This window comes from Cololabis saira, chromosome 1 (assembly GCF_033807715.1).
Source record: "Cololabis saira isolate AMF1-May2022 chromosome 1, fColSai1.1, whole genome shotgun sequence".
NCBI classification, from domain to species: domain Eukaryota; kingdom Metazoa; phylum Chordata; class Actinopteri; order Beloniformes; family Belonidae; genus Cololabis; species Cololabis saira.
The window spans coordinates 21,793,172-21,813,397 of record NC_084587.1 but is presented as its reverse complement, the minus strand read 5'-3'; the positions used below and the strand labels follow the sequence as shown (position 1 = coordinate 21,813,397).

Genomic DNA, 20,226 nt, shown 5'->3' with positions numbered 1-20,226 from the left:
GTGTGTGTGTGTGTGTGTGTGTGTGTGTGTGTGTGTGTGTGTGTGTGTGTGTGTGTGTGTGTGTGTGTGTGTGTGTGTGTGTGTGTGTGTGTGTGTGTGTGTAATAAACCAAACAAAGTTCCACCTGAAGTGTATCTATAGTGGGGGAGGGGGGGGAGCAACCCCGCCACCCGCGAGACCAGACGCCGACACGGAAGAGCCCGGAACCCAGGCCACCGGCAGCCCCACAGAGGGGAGAAGTAGGAGGGAGGCAACCCACCGCCTGCGAGGCCCCCCCCCCCCGGCGGCGGCCGAGGGGGCCCCTTCAGGCCAACGACCCCCACCCGGCAGGGGGCCAGCCTGCCCGGAGAGACAGAGCCGCCCCAGCCGCCGACGCGGGCAGGCGCACCCGCCCCCCACGAAGTGGCCCTCCAAGACCAGAGGGGCGCCCCGCCGCAGAGGCAGCGGGGGGGACCGGAGACGGGCCCGGAGAGAGGGAACCCCCCAACAAGGCGACACCCGTGCAGGCCCGACAACGGAGGGCCCCAGACCCAGGCATCCCATTCATTCATCCATTCACCTATCCGATATCTATACTAATAATAATATGATATACTATACATAATAATAATACTAATAATAATAATAATAATAATAATAATAATAATAATAATAATAATAACCATCTTTGTATAATATAATAATGATAAATTATTAAGTTTTGATGTCCTGCCAATGGAGGCCTGAATCCTCCATGGCAGGACCCTTCCATACCGCATTCTCACCGACACAGACACACAATCACGCACCGTTTCCCCCTCCTCGGAGGGGTCCAGCACCGCCAGAAGGCGCCCCAGGCTGCACGACCTTTGCTTTATCTGACGTGGCGTATCAGTGTGGAGCACAGCATGATACCAAATAGCAGTGACAGCATTCCACTCTTTACATATGGAGACTGATTATTGATTGATTGAAATCTTTATTTCGAGCATTGCATAAAAAAAACAATTACACAAAACAACAAACAAAAAAAAAGAATATAAATAAACAGTCATTAAACAAAATCAAAGGGAAATAAAACTTCATGCCCGAAAAGGAGTAGGAGGAAGTAAAAAGCTTATGAGGTCCTACCCCTTGTTTCTATATCAATTTAGCTTGAAAATAAAAATAAGAAAAAATATAACAGCAAGCTTTACTACTTTATCAAAAAAGATTATACCTGTTATTACCTTATGAAAATAGTACAGCACTGCAATATTATACCTCAGCATTATAAATATAAATATACTTGAGCATTATAAATATTATACCTGAGCTTTATAAATAAATGATATATCAGAGCAATTATAAATAATATACAACATATACAATATATATATATTATATAATATACAATATATATATATATATATATATATATATATATATATATATATATATATATATATATATATATATATATATATATACATACACACACATCTTATCATAAACAATATAATCATTATTATATATACCATTTTATATACACATTATGCTGAATCCCCACACAATCACTACCTCATGTCTCATCTTCCCTGTATTTGGCAATTCTTTGTATTTGCTTTTGAACCTGTAGATGGTTGGACATTGTTTCAGCTCCTTACTCAGACTGTTCCATAGCCTCTCTCCACTGTTTGAAATGCAATATTTTTTGCTTGTAGTTCTACATGACTGTAATTTAAAATTAATTGGTTCCCTTAATTCATATCTCCCCTGTCTTTCCTGAAACATTTGCTGTATTTGTCCGTGTAAAGAGTTATTTCTGGCTTTGTATATTATTTTTGCAGTCCTTAACTCTGCAATATCAAACAATTTTATTATTTTGGATTTAATGAATAATGGATTGGTGTGTTCTAGATAACCGGCATTGTGCATAATTCTTTATAGCTCTTTTTTGGAGAATGAATATTGGTTCCAAAGTACTCTTATATGTATTGCCCCAGACCTCTATGCAGTAATTTCAATAAGGTAAAACCATTGAACAGTACAGAGTGTGGAGTGACTTGCTGTATAGGAAGTGTCTAGCCTTTGCCATTATTGAGATGCTTCTAGCTATTTTAGTACAGATGTATTTTGTGTGAGATTTGTAGCAGATTTTGTCATTTATTGTCACCCCTAAGAATTTGATTTCCTGTACCCTTTCTACGTCCGTCCCATCTATCTGTATCTAAGCCCTGTTATCCATATTCCTATTACCAAAAATCTCTTGCTTATATTTAAGGATAATTTATTTTTGTCGAACCAATGTTTTATTTTACTGAATTCAGATGTGACCATTCCCAAAACTGCTGTAGATTCTCACCTGATTCAAAAAAGTTGGTGTCATCAGCAAATAAAATGGATTTGAGTAATTTTTATATTTTACATATGTCGTTGATGTATATGATAAATAGTTTTGGTCCTAGTACTGATCCTTGTGGTACACCGCAAACAATGTCCAACCATCTAGACTGGCTCAGTCATTAGTTCAATTAATGCTAATGATGTTGATCTGCTATTCTGGAATCCATATTGATTGTCTGAAAGTAATGAATGTTTTTCTATGAAATCGTCTAACCTACTGCAAAAAAAAATTTCAAGAATTTTTGAAAACTGTGGGAGAATGGATACAGACCTGTAGTTTGTGAAGAGATGTTTGTCACCAGTTTTAAACAGAGGAATGACCTTGGCTACTTTCATATTGTTGGGAAATTGACCGGTTTGTAATGATAAGTTAAAAATGTGAGTTAACGGTTTGGAAATCCCATGAATCACTTTTTTTACTGTTTTCATATCTATGTCGTTACAATCCATGGATGTCTTGTTTTTGCAGATGTTTACAATGTCTATTATTTCTTTTTCTACGACAGGTTTGACAAAAATGGAGTTTGAGTTTCTATCTATTAAGTTATAATTATGTATTCCTGGTTCTTGAATTTCATTAGCTAATTTAGGTCCAATATTTACAAAATAATAATTTAGTCTATTAGCTACTTCATTCATATTGTTTATAATTGTATCATTTTCTATAAAATATTGTGGAATGTTCATATGTCTAGTTTTATTTCTAATACTATTAAGAATATTCCAAATACCTTTTATATTATTCTTGTTATTATCTAAGTTATTATAAAAATCTTTCTTACAGATTCTCATGATATCCATCCATTATCTATACCCGCTTTATCCTTTTAGGGTCACGGGGGTCTGCTGGAGCCTATCCCAGCTCATTTTCAGGTGAGAGGCGGGGGAATTCTCATGATATTAGTTAATTTAAAAAATAAATTAACTAATATCACGACTCTCATATTAGTTAATTTATTTTTATACTTCTTATATTTATCTTCCGTCTCTTTGTTTCTATGCTTCTATGAATTCTATATAAAGTATTCTTCTTTTTGTACGCATTCTGTAATCCTTTTGACATCCACTGATTATCTTTATATTTATGAGTTATATACTGTTTATTGGTTAACCATGTATCATATGCTATGTTAGTATCATTTTCACTATATATTGGATTCCAATTCTGTTGTAATAAGACTGAAGATACTTGTGTTGCTAATTACAGCACACTGTTTAGTTTGACATGTCACAATGGTCCAATTATGTTCCATCTTGTCTAGGGGTTCCGACTAGTTTGTCAAGGCCAGCCCTTTTAGAGGTATGTTTTTGGTCATTATTCCATTGGAAGACCCATGGACTGTGACTGAGACCAGACTTTCTGCCACTGGGCAGCATGGCTTTAATGGTCCTGAAACGACCATGGCATGGAGAATGTGCAGGAACTCCAGTGTTGTGGTGGTGTGCAGATCCAAGTTCAGTTTATCCAAGATGATCCTCTCCATCATCAGGATCTCTGACGGAAAACAGCTCCAGTTACTGGAGCCAGCCAGCTCCTTCACAGAGGGTTCACACCGGCCCTTTATGTATAATTCTGTACTACCATATTTCAAATGCACTGTCAGATTTTTATTAGTCAGTGTCCAATAAAATATTATTAACCATTACTTTTGTCAGTTTCAAGTTAAGGGGGAGAGGCACATCACTTTGCAGACTGGAATTTATGTACTACGTTTGGTATGATTTTGGATTCCTTAAGACTTATGTGACAATTATAATAACAATCCCTCCAAATATATGGTTCCATTCAGGTTGGGCAACATGGGCATTTTTTTAAACACCACACCCAATTTATGATTTTAAATTTTAAAAAATGTCACATTCAAAAGATAAAGTAATTCTTCAAGATTTTTTTGTAATTATAGAAATAAGAACTCTAATGCTTAATTTATTCTGGACAACATAATAACTGATGATATATCTATTTGGGTTTGATTGTATTTAGTATGTGGATGAACACAGGCCTTTGGGCTGTAAATTGATGATGTGAAACACCACCTCATCTGTAATCTCTTTCCACTAGCTGGTCTTCTTGTCATATGGGACACTGGAAAAAAGATGCTACCAATCTTATCTAAGTGTATTAAGCGTGTCACTGTCTTGAAAAGCTCACAGTGAATACCACATGCTTTACACACTTGTTTATAATGCTGGAATAAATTAGTCGTATTGCTATCTTTAGTTGTCACTGACTATAAACAAACTTTACAGTGGCAGCTGTTTGCAGATCTTTCTCAGCTGTTGCCTCTAGTTTCCACCACATTGTACAAGAAAAACTGGACAAATCCTTTTTGATGCTTTCCTTGTAACTTATGGAGCATGTTTTTGAAACTGCACCACAAAATGTTGCAACGGTAAGCCTGTTTGGACCTGCTTTCTGGGATTTTGCAGCACTTCTTCAACCTCAACATGAGCCTAAAGGTTTCAGTTCTGTGGAAAACTTCCTGCAGTCAATGATTATAGACCCGTAGCTATAACTTCTCATATCATGAAAGTCCTGGGAAGATTTTTATTGGCCCACCTGAATAAGCCAACAGGCAGCTTCCAGGACCCATTGCAGTTTGCTTATCGTCATGGGGTTGGAGTTAAAGATGCCATTATAGACCTGCTTCATTAAACCCACAGTCATTTGGACAAACCCGGCAACACCATGAAGACTACGCTCTTTGATTTCTTCAGTGCATTTAACACCATCGAGCCTACATTAATACGTAAGGAATCCCAGAGGAGAGGAAGATGCCTCCACAATCAGCTGGATTACTGACTACCTGACAAACAAACCCCGGTCCGTTAGATTGAACAGCCGTGCGTCTGACCAGGTGGTCAGCAGCACGGGAGCACAACAGGGAACTGTACTCTCACCACTCCTCTTCATGCTGCACACCTCAGACTTCCAGCACAAGTCGGAATCCTGTCATCTGCAGAAATACTCATATGACTGCAGTTGAGGAGTGAATCAATGATGGACAAGAAACTGAGTACAGAGAACTGGTGGACCGTTTTGCAGCATGGTGTGAGAATAACTCATCCTGAATATGAACAATACAAAGGAGATGATTGTGGATTTTTTAAGTCATATAGTTTTTCCATCATGGGAGAAGAAGTGGAGGTAACAGATAGTATAACTCCCTTAGTGTTCACCTAGACAGCATGAATTTGGCTGAATGTGAAGGAAGCAGTACTAACATCATTGGTTACTTACAATCCAGAATTGACTTCATCAAGCTTGCCCACACAGTTAATGTGAATATAACCTTGGCTTTTGAATAAAACATACTTTACTGACCATATCAGACAGCTGTGCTGATAAAAGAGGGCTGAAAAAAATCAAATGAAAAGATAGATTGAGATATTATTTACTGGAGTGGGTAAATACTGTAGTAAAGATACTGACGACACTGGAGTTGGTATCACACATACATTGTTCAACAGGTATTGCATTCAGTAGTGTTTGTGAGGTTTGAAAAACATGTATGGAAAAGACTGGCATGCTACACATCCAAACTGCAGACTGTATAATACAAAATAATAGCAAACATTTCATTCATTCTTAAAGACTGTCACAGGTTGTCATGGTTACAATATGATACAAAATAAAAACACTTATCTACAAATATATACATATATAAAAATGTGTACCTTACAATATTTACAATAAAGGCACAAATATATACACATAAAAATTTGTACCTTACAATATTTACATTAAAGGTTCCTATGTTTACTTTTCATTTTGACGAGCATTGATTTTTTGTAAAATAGTCGTTAGTCTTTCCAGGAAATTTGTAATATTTGCAAGTGTGTATATTTCACATGGTGGACAGCCAGTCTGAAATTCAAAAGATGACACAAATGTTTTACTAATAGAATAATAAGACAAACTGCATTAAGTAAAAATGCAAATAAAAGCTAAAAAGACGTACCTCCGGCCGCAGTGCTTCAGAGAATTGAAAGATGCAACTTGCTTTACTATCCTGTATATCCTCTTCATAAATGACCATCTTCAGTTCCAACATGTAACATTTGAGGGTCATATTTATACAGTTATCCTGGAAAAGAATAGGATCCCTCATTATAAGCCACAAATACATCCAGTATGTGTCAACAGCTATATTCTAAACATTTAATTTCTTTTCAGCTGTTTCACATCCTTTGGGGAATCCTGCCCAGATTATGGCTAAAAGGCAAAATTAGACCGAAAATATCCTGTCAAAGAATCATCTCAAAACATCACATCAGAATTACAATAACTTTATTAATCCCTGGGGGAAATTGAATTGTCATTAGCAGCGACCAAAACGAAGTAACAAGTTCAAGTTACAAGTTAAGAAAATAAGTATAAAACATTTAAAGTTAAGATTAAAAATATACACTTGTGTTTAAATAAGAATGAGAGATAAAATGAATTATCCACTATTAATAAAAGATCTGCAAGCTTTTGTCAGTGACATGTTTCCAATTATTGACAGACATGAATTGGTCTAAAATAACAAGACTGTCATTTTAGACCAATTGATATTTTACATGTCTCCCAGTAAAAATAATGTAAAGACCAAAACCAACACTGACTTTACGAAGCCTCCTCAGACTACTATACCTTTGGAGTATTAGTTTCCATTTGTGCCATAAATATCTTCACAAACTCAGATTATGTCTGCTGATAATTTAGAAGACATTTGTTCATGTTTATCCCACTTTCAGCAGAACTTCATTTGTACAAGGCTCTTTTAACAGCTACATTGTCTGTGTAGATTGCTAACCTGATGCAGCATTTGTTGTCTATTCCACTTGCACCACTGAAGTATAGACCATCTCCCTCCTCGTCATTGTTTTCAGGTTTTCAGGTAACATGGGAAGCCACTTCAACCGTTACTCAGAATAAGGGCCAAGGATGAGCACATTTCCACCATCATTAGATATGCACTGGTGCACCAAACAGTTGTTTACTTTGTCACTATTTCCTCAACTGAAGAGTGTCTATCTTGCAATGGAAACACACCTCTTCCTTTTCACTGTCATTTCACGGCCCATATGCCGCAGCTCAGACCGGCTAATCCGCCAAACCCTCTCCAATACCTTAGACAAAGGAGGAGAGATCTGAGGCAATATTGTAGCTCCTCATAAAATGTGGTATATGAGGTTAAAATGCAGCTTTAGATACTATAAGATGGGAAAATAGCACCGAAGAATATTCTAATCTTCTTGATCGACTGAGCGGTGCCAATCACCCCTCCTTTTCTTCTCTTCTCTTTTATTAATTATAAGTATCTCATAGCCCTAATTGTTGTCCATTGTTCTTGTAGTCTGTTGTGCTCTCTCTCGTTTTCTCTTTTGTGTATGTTTGCAGGCCGGAGCTTCGGGAGCTGCATGTCCCACCCTCTGGGTGGTCCCTCTGCTTGCTTCCGTCTGTCTGTGTGGATGTCTGCTACATGAATATGCTTGCTGACATCGTAAGGATGTGTTTATTATGTAATCAGTTTAAGATTTGGAGTTGGGGGAAGCAGAGGTTTTTGGGTTGGACAGAGCGCAAATATGTACTGCCACTAACTTAAACTGGTGGCTTATTCATATGTGAATTGTAGAATGACAGTTCTAAATTTTCTCTCCATACATAATATTTATCATAAAGATAATTTATTTGTTGGTTTTAGGCTTTTCATAGGCTCTGTTGATAATAACATAATAAGAAAACATACTGTCCCATTAACTTTTTCTTTTGAATTTAGGTTTAGAATTATGTTGGAGTTTCACTGACTCAACTTTGCAGATATGTACTCCTATCTTACTTTTTACTTAAGCAAAAAAGAAATGATCTCAAATTGTACTTTATAGCTTACTTTAAAGTCATTAACTGAAGGTGAATACAGCTTTGCGTCGGATTTCTGGAACAGAGGTGAAAAAACAAAAACATACGCATTAGGATTCTGGAAAATGAAGGAAATCAAACAAAAAAAGAAACAAGCTTTACAAAAGGACACAACTGCAGCCCCAATAAAAAAAAGAAGCTGTAACAGTTTAAAATGTGTAAATGGCAACAGAATGTAATGATTTGCAATTCAAATAAACTCATAGTTTATTCACAGCGAACACAAGAGAATATATTAAATCTTCATCTTAAGAAAAAAAATGGAAGTATTTTCAAATTTGACACCAATGTTGGGCCACAGCCATGGCTGAACAAAACAGACCTAACGGTAAGGCCTGACCACATGGTCTGAAATGAAGAAACCTTCATAATAATTATTGCTTTTCACAGTTAGGTGTGAAAGTCCCAAAAAAAAGGACCCAAAAACCCAGCAGGGTTCCCCGCTGATGCACAGCAGCCCTGGCCCGGCATTCTGAGTCATTTGAATGAGAGAAGTTGTTTGTGATTATTTTACACATATATTTAACATTTGTTGGCTTAGAGGCCTGTGCTCAGACTCCCTCCTCTCTGTTACTCTCAACCCTGGTGACAGGCTGGCACGCATAGAATAACAGTTATTTTGAGACTGATAGTGCTGTTTAGTTATTAATTCCTGATATTCAGGTGGTGCACCATTTTGATTTATCCATTTTGATAATTTATTCTGTTTATTCTGTTCTCTGACAATTATTATGTAATTAAAACCCCTTTAATAACCAAACAAGCACCCCCTTTGTTGCAAAACACCAATAACATGATATCTCAAAAAAGTCATGACAGGATGACGTTAACCACCCGTCTTGGTTTGCAAATGTGGTGTTTTCTACTTGGTTCTTTTTAAAGCATAGACAAATCTGTGCATACCAAAATGCATCGCCTAAACACAAGAACATCTTCATGGTTAATTGGAAAGCTGTGTCTGCCCCAGGAACAAAGAAATGCGAATAAAGAAAGAAGATCCTGTGTTGTGGAATATTCCACTTGCACTCCTTGTCCTATAATGAACTCCAACTGAGCTATTTAGTGAAAGATGAATACTGTCTCCTTGGAGAATAATTATCTAAGGACATTGTATTTATCTTTCACTAAATAGTTCAGTTTAAAAATGAAGTGCAAATGCAGTTGGACAGTAAAGGTTTAATGCACTCAAGTGGCTGCAGATGAAATAAAAAAATGGCACATGATAATACACTCACCGGCCACTTTATTAGGCATACCTGGCTAATTGCTTATTAAAGCAAATGTCTAATCAGCCAATCACATGGCAGCAACTCAACGCATTTAAGCATGTGGACATGGTCAAGACCATGTGCGACAGTTGAAACCGAGCAACAGAATGGGGGAGAAAGGTGATTTAAGTGACTTTGAACGTGGCATGGTTGTTGGTGCCAGACGGGCTGGTCTGAGTATTTCAGAAACTGCTAATCTACTGGGATTTTCATACACAACCATCTCTAGGGTTTACAGAGAATGGTCCAAAAAAGAGAAAATATCCAGTGAACGGCAGCTCTGTGGCACAAATACCCTGTTGATGCCAGAGGTCAGAGGAGAATGGCCAGACAGTAACTCAAATAACCACTCGTTACAACCGAGGTATGATAGGCTACAGCAGCAGAAGACCACACCGGGTGCCACTCCTGTCAGCTAAGAACAGGAAACTGAGGCTATAATTCGCACAGGCTCACCAAAATTGGACAACAGAAGATTGGAAAAATGTTGCCTGGTCTGATGAGTCTTGATTTCTGCTGCAACATTCGGATGGTAGGGTCAGAATTTGGCGTCAACAACATGAAAGCATTGATCCATCCTGCCTGGTAGTAGTGGTGTAATGGTGTGGGGGATATTTTCTGGCACACTTTGGTACCATTAGTACCAATTGAGCATCGTGTCAACGCCACAGCCAACCTCTCAGATTGGTTTCTTAAACATCACAATGAGTTAATTGTACTCAAATGGCCTCCACAGTCATCAGATATCAATCCATTAGAGCACCTTTGGGATGTGGTGGAACGGGAGATTCGCATCATGGATGTGCAACCAACAAATCTGCATGATGCTGTCATGTCAATCTGAGAAATGTTTCCACTTTGTTGAATTTATGCCACGGAGGATTAAAGCAGTTCTGAAGGCAAAAGGTTGTCCAACCCGGTCGTAGCAAAGTGCGCCTAACAAAACTGGCTGGTGATTGTACATGCAATAATCAAACAGAACTATAAACTATTTGATTTAGCTCAGCGTTAATCTCACAAAAATAAAAGCATATGCCCCATTCAATGCCTGCTCAAGCCATGCAATTTTTGTTATGTTTTGGTCCAGTATGTGTACCAATAGGAGGACCAAACAAGAGTTTTGCCTTTTGATTAAAATCAAGACTTCCTCTTTTTGTGGGAATGGGTCTTCTTGTTTTGTGATAACAGTGCTCACACTGCGCAAAGCAGAATCCACCAAGCAGGAAAGCATACTCAAGTTATTTTTAAATGGATTTAAGTCTATAGGAATGAAACCCTCATACTGAGCTTTAAATTGACCCAGATGTACCAACCAGAAAGGCCAAAAGCCTGCTGTCAGAACCCAAAGCCTCAGGAGGAATGCTTATTCTACAGAAAATTAATTTCCGCCACAAGTGAACTCACGTTTTTTTTTGTATGTGTGTATGTCTTGGGAGGGTGATCAATGTTATTTGTGCACTTTGACATTGTAGGTGATTGTACCTGGTCAAAGGGGAAGACTTTGTTTATTAAAAGCCTCTTTTGTACTCTGCTGTTGGTCACCCTCCAGCAGGATGCAAGGGGCTTCCTCCTGTAAGGACTGTGTCTACAATAAGTGCACACTAAACACCAACCCGACTCCGACTGGAGCATACGCTCTGCGCGTGTGCGAGGTTTAATATGTCCCCATAACTACAGGCGGCGCCAATCTGGAACCAGAAATGACGGATCGCTCTAGTCTAGAGTTCTGTACAGAGCCTGCTGTCATCAATCAGTGTTTTCACTTCTGATAGAAGTCAAGAAGGATCAAAAATACGGTGGCTTATAATGAAAATATACTGGCGTTCACAACACAGTCAAACACAATCCGAATCCAAACCAATGCCATGATAGTGTAGTGTAGCGACTGTGCCTTTGCTGTTTATCTAGTACGTTTACCATCATCATTTCCGGTTAAGTCTGATTCGCTACTCAAGGTTTAGCAATCCACCAATCAGATTTGTCATAGAGGCTGGCAGCTAGTGGCCGATTCTACACGTCGAATCGGCTAAAATGAACGCAAATGGACGACTACCCAGGACACACAAACCCGACTGGAGTCCCCAACCTCGCCTGACTACCTGACGGCGTCCGACGGCCAATTATCATATCGAGTTGGTGTGTCTCACTTTTATTATGCAAAACTGTACAAATATGTTCACATCTATATTATAGATAAATCCACTTCATGTAGTGCTGCATGCATGTTTGTGTGAATGTTGCTTGCTTAACTACATTTGATCATGACAAGAAAGGTGCTACATAAAATGTTTTTTAATCTTGAAAAGATGATTTGTAAGTGTCATTTTATCTCTATGAGGTCTAAATTCTGTTTTGATCCTGAAGTGCAAAAGCACTTTGTTGCAGTGTGCATAACTTCCCCAGATGTACTTATTCATCCTTAAAGAAAGCAAATTTTGCTAAACCAAGAGTTTCTGTTGAATTAGAAAGTGAAAAACCTAATCAGTTCCACAAAATGCTTTAGGGCTTTTGTAAGAAAGCTGTAACAAAATCAAGCACTGTAGCTCACAGCAATTCCCCCCGAAAAAATCTAGCAAAATTCAGGAAGGATCTACTGAGTATAACAGGACAATCATATACACAGTCTTACTGATTTGATATTTTCTCTCACCTCCAACTTGTCTCTCAGCTCTTCCAAACACGTCTGTAGATCTTCCGTTTCACTTACAAAAGTAGCACTCGTGCATATACTCAAGCAGCTATAAGACAATGAAGACACAATAATTACACATTAATTATGATCATTTAGTTTCTCCTGTAGGTGTTGAAGAGACTATACTGTAATTAACTATATACAAAACACTTTGCTTTTGTTGTTGGGTGTAAGGAATCATTTACGTCTTTCATCAAAAACATTATATCTAAAATAACATCAGTGCACACTTGAGTGCCAACCACTGTACCCAATTACTCGTACTAAGGGCCATGGGTGAGGGAGTAAGAGTGAGGACACGTACCCCCTGGACAGATCCCCACTTTGCCACAAGGCCAGAGACAAACAACTATGAACTACAAACTAAGTAGTTTGAATAGACACGAAAAAATCCACACAGGCCTGGGGAGAACATGCCAAAGTCCACACAGAGAGTTCCAACTAGGGTTTGAGGCAGGACCATTTTTATTGTGACGCTTGAGTCAATCTCTGTGTATTTAGAAAGTACAAATATTTGTAAATACATTTGAGAAGTGAAACTCTGGTTGACGTCCCGTTGTATTTTTTTGAGGGGGGTTGGTGTGGTTTTCCAGTACATTTGTAACACTGAATCATTTTGTTATTCCTTTGCATGATTATTATATTTTTACCAACCACTCACTGAATGCCTACCTCAGAATTAAGAAACAAAGCCACACCTGAGTTTTGTGGCTGTCTTGGCACAGGTTACAGGTCCACTGGAACCGATCTTCTTTCTAGAAAATTGTACAAGAAAATGTGATTATTTCATGCTTTAAAGTCCTGTGTCAAGAAGATGAATAAGGGTGCTGTGAGAGTAACATGGTCAACAAGATCAGGCCCCTGTGGATTTCATCAATATTGCAGGTTGCACATGAAACATAGTGTACGTGGTATAACAACCCAGTCTCACATAAAAACGTACCCTGCCTATGTCGGTCCAAAGTGCAAAAACGTAGAGGGGTTACAATAATATCCCTTGAATTGTATAACTGTTAAATTTTTCTGACTATTCGTTTTGCGTCCAAGTCACGTGACTTTCAAGATTCTGGCCGTGACAACAAAAAACATGGCGGACATTTCTAATTTTTTAGTGAAAAAAATCAATATTTTGAGCTAGTTTCTGCATATGGTAAGAATGACATACAGTAACATTGCTGTATTTGAAGTGATTCCCCCCACCCCCCACAAAACCCTCAGAATGATCCTACATGGTCAGGTTTATAGAATATTGTAGGGTAACATGGTTAAGGGGTAAAACATGGTTAAAATTAATTTTCACACATTTAACAATTATATATTTAAAGATATATAAGCGCAGACCGTACCAGGTGCAGTCAGACAGAGAGAGAGAGAGGAATAGGACTAGCAGGAATGGGCCAGAAAGTAAGATTGTATTATCAACCACTCCATTAATGCACTAACACAGCCGAGTGAATTTTTTATTTTTTATTTTTTTTCCACTAGTCCTCTTGCAAGTAGCACCGGAGCGACCTCATTAAATTTTAACTCGCACCTTAATAAATTTACAGAGTGTGACCTAATAGGTCGCACTCTGGAGCCCCGAGTGTCAGGCAGTTCTACCTCTCCTACCATTTAGCTTTAGTTTAGCTTCTTTCTTCTTAGTTTTGTAGTTGTTATGTTCCCTCGTTTACTTTTCTTCTTCTGACCCGTTAGCGGCGCTTGGCAACCAACGAAAATGAGCATTACCGCCACCCTCTGGATTGGAGTGGTATAATTTTTCTAGGTCGCCAAGTGGCGAGACAGCCAAAAATATGTCTCGCCACAGCAAAATCTAGGTCGCAAATGGCGAGTGGCGACTGCTAATTTCAAGCCCTGCACGCAAGACCGGGAAGAACCTGCAAACTCCCCACAGAAAGACCGGGCAAGGGAGTCGAACCAGGAACCTTCTTGCAGTGAGGCAACATTGCTAACCACCAAGCCACGTGCTGCTTAAGTTATCTTTTTAACATGAATTTTAAAGGGGACCTATTATGAAAAACACGTTTTTTTTTGCTTTAACATATATAAAGTGGTCTCCCCTCAGCCTGCCAACTCAGAGAAGGAGGAAAGCAACCAAATTCTGCAGTGTCTGTACAGCCGCCCGGATGAGCTGTCCAGTCTGATGTGGCTTCTACGAGCCGTTCAGATTCTGCGCATTTTCGTTTTTTAACCAAAATGCAAACCACGCCCACAACTATAAAACCGTGTGACTGCATGCGAGCGTCCGACTATCGCGTAGCACTGCGTGACATCGGACGCTCTCTGTCCATCTCCCTCCAGCCAGCTGCCACTTTATTGAGGTTTTTGTAGTGAAATGAGGAGGTATCATAGAGATAACTTCTCATTTCAACTAACTGGATCAGCCGTTCCTCATCCGTAACCGTTTCCTACAGTGCTTTCAACCGGCTTTCAACGCAAGCGGCAGGAAGAAAATAGAAGCAGGGCGTCCAACAAATGTTCAGCTCAAAACGGGGCGGCGCGCAGCCCAGCGTCACTGTGGCCAGTTTGGACAGTCCAATAGAAAATAAAGCAATGGAATTGATTTTGTCGCTAACGCTCGCTCGCATCACATGCAGTTAGGACACGGTGTAACTCCGCCAGCCGGATCTTCCGCCATTTTTTCGTAGCGCTGTATCCCGTCATTCAGGCAGCCAATCAGCACAGTGCCTCATTATCTTAGCCTCCCCGCCCACTCAGAATCCCGCATAGAGAAGGAGGTTAGAGAATGGGATGATAAAGACATGGTTCGGAGGCTGAATTTCTAATTTATTTAGAAAAAACAATCAAAAGCTTGTTTTTAAGACATTCAAGGCCTGTTTAAAATAGGGATTAGATGCCATAATAGGTCCCCTTTAAATGGGGTAAACCTATAGCTTGGATATATGAGGTGATGTGCTCCTGATGGGGATGTGATAAGAGCAATGAGTTATCAAGTATGGCAACCCTAACCCTGGCACCACCCTGTTATGTCTGCCCTGTTATGACTGGGAGACCACTGTTCATTAGGGGCTGCCCCTCTGGAGGGTAGTCAGTAGCGCTGGCCCCACTACAGGGGCCCGTGGTACACCCTGTTCTGTTCACACTGTATATCCATCCATCCATCCATCGTCCGCCGCTTTATCCGTTCCCGGGTCGCGGGGGCAGCAGCCTCAGCAAAGATGCCCAGACTTCCTTCACCCCAGACACTTCCTCCAGCTCCTCCGAGGGGAGTCCGAGGCGTTCCCAGGCCAGCCAAGAGACATAGTCTCTCCAGCGTGTCCTGGGTCTGCCCCGGGGTCTCCTCCCGGTGGGACATGCCAGGAACACCTCCCTAGGGAGGCGTCCAGGAGGCATCCGGTACAGATGCCCAAGCCACCTCAGCTGACTCCTCTCAATGTAAAGGAGCAGCGGCTCGACTCCGAGCTCCTCCCGGATGACCGAACTCCTCACCCTATCTCTAAGGGAGCGTCCAGCCACCCTGTGGAGGAAACTCATCTCGGCCGCTTGTATCCGCGATCTTGTCCTTTCGGTCACTACCCAAAGTTCGTGACCATAGGTGAGGGTAGGGGCGTAGATTGACCGGTAAATCGAGAGCTTCGCCTTTCGACTCAGCTCCCTCTTCACCACGACGGTCCGGTACATCGACCGCATAACTGCGGACGCTGCACCGATGCGTCTGTCAATCTCCCGCTCCATCTTTCCCTCACTCGTGAACAAGATCCCGAGATACTTGAACTCCTCCACCTAAGGCAGGACTTCTCCACCCATCCGGAGAAGGCACGCCACCCTTTTCCGATGGAGAACCATGGCCTCGGTTTTGGAGGTGCTGATTCTCATCCCTGCCGCGTCGCACTCGGCCGCAAACCGCCCCAGCACATGCTGAAGGTCCCGGTCCAATGAAGCCAACAGGACAACATCATCCGCAAAAAGCAGAGATGAAATCCTGAGGTTCCCAAACCGGAACCCATCCGGCCCCTAGCTACGCCTAGAAATCCTGTCCATAAAAATTATGAACAGGACCGGTAACAAAGGGCAGCCCTGCCGGAGTCCAACATGCACCGGGAACAAGTCTGACTTACTGCCGGCAATGCGAACCAGACTCCTGCTCCTGCTCCTGCTCACACTGTATACTTTTGACTTAATTCAATCCTTCTACATGCAGATGTGTTCAGATGACATTACAATTGTACGGTGTTGTAAGGATGGACAGGAGGGCGATAAAAACAACCTGGCAGAGGATATAGGGAATGGCATAGGGCAAACCACCTGCTGAAGAAGTCTTTCCTAGGCAGTGATTGTGGACTTTCAGAAGCCCATATCCACAATGTTACTAGTCTACCCTGAGGGGTTAATCTGGATGTGGTCAGGACCGACTTCTATCTGGTGCTGGTGCGCTCTACAGGGAAGAACAGAACCAGCAGTACCTCGGGAGGAGACTTATCTGTCTTCTATTCTTGTTTCCTCAACATCTGCAGTAAGCTTATGATGACAACTTTCCAGTCAGGAGGTACTAGACCGATCTTCTTTGCAGCAGTGTGTTCGGGAGGAATTATTCAGAAGAGCAAAGTGACACAGCTGAACAGAATGATAAGGAGAGCGGGCTCTATGGGTGTTAATTTGTTTATTTAAAAGGATCCCCAGGTGTACATAGACCTTTAGCCGCTTACATCAGTGACTGAAAAAAGTCCCAAACAGATTGCTGTCCATCCTATATAATAACTGGCTTCATTTGCTCATGGTATTCCTCAGAAAAAGAAGATATTCAATAACACACTGGAGTTGTCACAGTATCTCTGACCGATGAAGCCAACACATTCCCGGTATGGATTTGAAAATTGGGTTTACGCTAATAATATATGGTTGACTTGATGTCTAATTATAGTAAGGTAACATGGACTGGATGATGGTTGCTTGCCAGCACTACATAATTAGTTATCTAACGTTGTCTGACGTTGCAACCCGTATCCAACCAAGGACTGACTTCAATACAACATCCCTATGTCAGCTGGAAATGGTCCGACAATCAATCAAGTGGAGCGGCTTTGGCGCTTACCAAAGTCGCACTAAAACATTTTGACAGATTTTTGAGCGCAGTGTACCACATAAAATTGGTTTGAGGTCAGTAAGCGCAACAAGAATTCATAAGGCGCAGCTGATTATAGGACGCACTAATGATTTTTTTTTTTTAATTTAAGTGCCTTATAGTGTGTAAAATATGGTTAACTTAAAAGTTTTCCAAATGAATACACCCACAGAACATTTTTTGCATAACTGTCCAGCAACCACATATTGACAATAGTAGTTAACTAATAGGTAGCTAACAGCTATAGAAGTGTAGACGCTTGTGAAAGCAAGCTTTCATTTGATGGTACTTTTTTAAACAAATAATTATGAATTATTATTGGGCAGCACGGTGGCTTAGTGGTTAGCAATGTTGCCTCACAGCAAGAAGGTCCCCGGTTCGACTCCCAGGCCCGGCAGGGGCCTTTCTGTGTGGAGTTTGCATGTTCTCCCCGTGCTTGCGTGGGTTCTCTCCGGGTACTCCGGCTTCCTCCCACAGTCCAAAAACATGCATATTAGGTTAATTGATGATTCTAAATTGCCCGTAGGTGTGAGTGTGAGTGTGGTTGTGAGCATGGTTTGTGTGTTTATGTGACCCTGTGATGGACTGGTGACCTGTCCAGACCCCTGCCTTTCACCTGAAATGAGCTGGGATAGGCTCCAGCAGACCCCCGTGACCCCCGCAAGGGATAAAGCAGGTATAGATGATGGATGGAATATAATTATTAATTAACCCATTTGTCTACATTATTTTTATTTATTTATTTTTTTTTTTGTACTTTATTTTTCTATGTGCCACACCATAGTGACGTTCAGTATAACAACAAAAAAAACAACAACTAATATACATACATATATAGACATAAGACAGACACCAACCTCAACATATACACGAAGAAAAAAATAAAAAATAAAAAATAAAATAAAATATATATATATAAAAAAAAATAAAATAAATAAAAGGACATATCTAAAACAACAAACACAAACAAAGCAAAGAGAGGCCTAACATGCCTTTAAATACCTTCTAACCCCCCTGTTACCTCCCTCCCCTATACATCCCTTACACTTCACTCTTTTATGTATTAGCCAAAATTCCTATTTTCACAAATCCTTATTTCCATTCTTATTTCATGAACACAATACAGCTAGAGGGAGAGAGACGCTCCACATTTGTCTACATTAACCATATGAATATGGCCCTATGAGAAAAAAAATGTGTTTGCCACCACTGCTCTAATATCATTGCTGATGTCTTTCTTTTGTGGTATTGTGTTAATAGACACAAAAGCCAGTTTAGTATGTACAAAATTCATTTGCAAGTCAACTTAATTTTTGCAAGTAAAGTCAACTTAAATAAAGTAAAGTAAAATAAAGTAAACTTAACACAGTTGACTGTACTTGCAAAATGTATTATTTACATACAAAAAATGAAGTAGTTTAAAGACTAGTCTTTCTTGATCTACTGTACATAATAATCTCATGCAAAAAGTTAACTTATTTTTTTAAGTAGATCAAGCACAATATTTGTATCAGTGTAGCTGTCAAATGCAGAATTTAATTGCTGTTATTTACTTTAAAAAAAAACCTGCATGCCTTTAAAAAAAATCATTTAATCTCAGTTATACCGGTGAAACAATAATCTAGGTTTTATGTGCCTCTTGTTGTTCCCTCTCACTCGCAGCGGTGCTCAGTCACAGTGCGCCAACCACATAAACATGAAATACAGCTTGGGTGGAGCTTATTGAAACAGACCGAAAGTGAAAGTAAATTCTAGTGAAAGTCGTAACAAGTTTTTATACAAAATGTTGACCCCGACTTCATCGACGACAGGTGAAATGCCGCGCCATCACCTTGCTGCCACACCTCCGCCTATTCCCTCACCTTTTCCCACCTGCTTCCTGCGTGAAAAAGCTGAAGCCGGTAATTGTGCACCAACCACAAACCGAGTTTGACCTGTCACCGGTGATCTAGCACCTCAACCACACACACATACGCGTCCACACTCCTGCAGAAGGCGCCTTACCGCAGGCTGCGGGCATGTGGGCTGTAGGATGCGTCCAGGTCGCCTCTTCATGGAGCCTGTCATCCGCGCAGCGGCCGCGGGGGAGCTTCTACCCGGCACAGCAGCAGATCCAGATCACATTTTCGCATTTCATCTGAGACAGTGAAGCTGGTACGTCTCATTGGCCCGGATTCACTATTAATAATACTTGTGCGGGTCAGATTCCGCAAAGACCAACAACACACTCCCGCCCCGCTCCCGTCATGTTGGAGTCCACTCCTCCTCCTCGTCCTCTCGTCACTTGTAGTTGCACAGCAGTCACCGCAGTTTCCGAGATGTGTGGGGTTGTTTTTTTTTATTGCATGCACTTTCAGAAAATGCTTCTGTGTTTCTGCAAGTGTAGCTACGATCAGGGATCAGGATCAGGGCCGCTTTTTTTTTTTACTGCACAGTAGCAATCACCAAAACTTTATCAGCAGGTCTGCACTTACCCAGTCATTATGCCTTTATTTCATTATTGTCCAGCACCGTTTAAAGGTCCGATTCACCAGCCACGACCATAGCAACTTTATTTATACAGCACTTTTAGTTTAATTTTAGTTTAGTTTATTGGTCCTTTCAATTCCCACAAACCCAAAGTACAAGTGTAATTCGTGGGTGTTATACAAAAAAAAAAAATATATATATATATATATATATACAGTGCTCGAGTTGTAAAGGTGGATTTTATCATATGGGGACAGATAATTTGTGCTGATTACAAATAATATAATATATTACAAATAATAGAACTGACCAAAACACCTGCAGAAATAATGTAGGAATGATATAGCAGCAGTTAAATGCCTTCTGTAAGCTTTAAATATCCACTGGGCTTACAAATACATCAAAACACAAAAATAAAAAACAGTTTTCTGAACTTATCAATATG

At 40.3% G+C, this 20,226-nt stretch overlaps 1 protein-coding gene across 1 annotated transcript; it reads right to left on the bottom strand.

Annotated features, from left to right (window-relative positions):
• Positions 1 to 5,745: 5,745 nt before the first annotated feature.
• Positions 5,746 to 19,581, bottom strand: il15 (interleukin 15). Its single transcript, XM_061718054.1, has 6 exons — positions 19,317 to 19,581; positions 12,902 to 12,984; positions 12,188 to 12,275; positions 8,241 to 8,285; positions 6,327 to 6,452; positions 5,746 to 6,232 (listed from the first exon to the last, which is right to left on the bottom strand). The coding sequence occupies exons 1-6, from the start codon at positions 19,377 to 19,379 to the stop codon at positions 6,125 to 6,127; spliced, it is 513 nt and encodes a 170-aa protein (XP_061574038.1). The 5' UTR covers positions 19,380 to 19,581; the 3' UTR covers positions 5,746 to 6,124.
• Between the last annotated feature and the right edge of the window lie 645 nt (positions 19,582 to 20,226).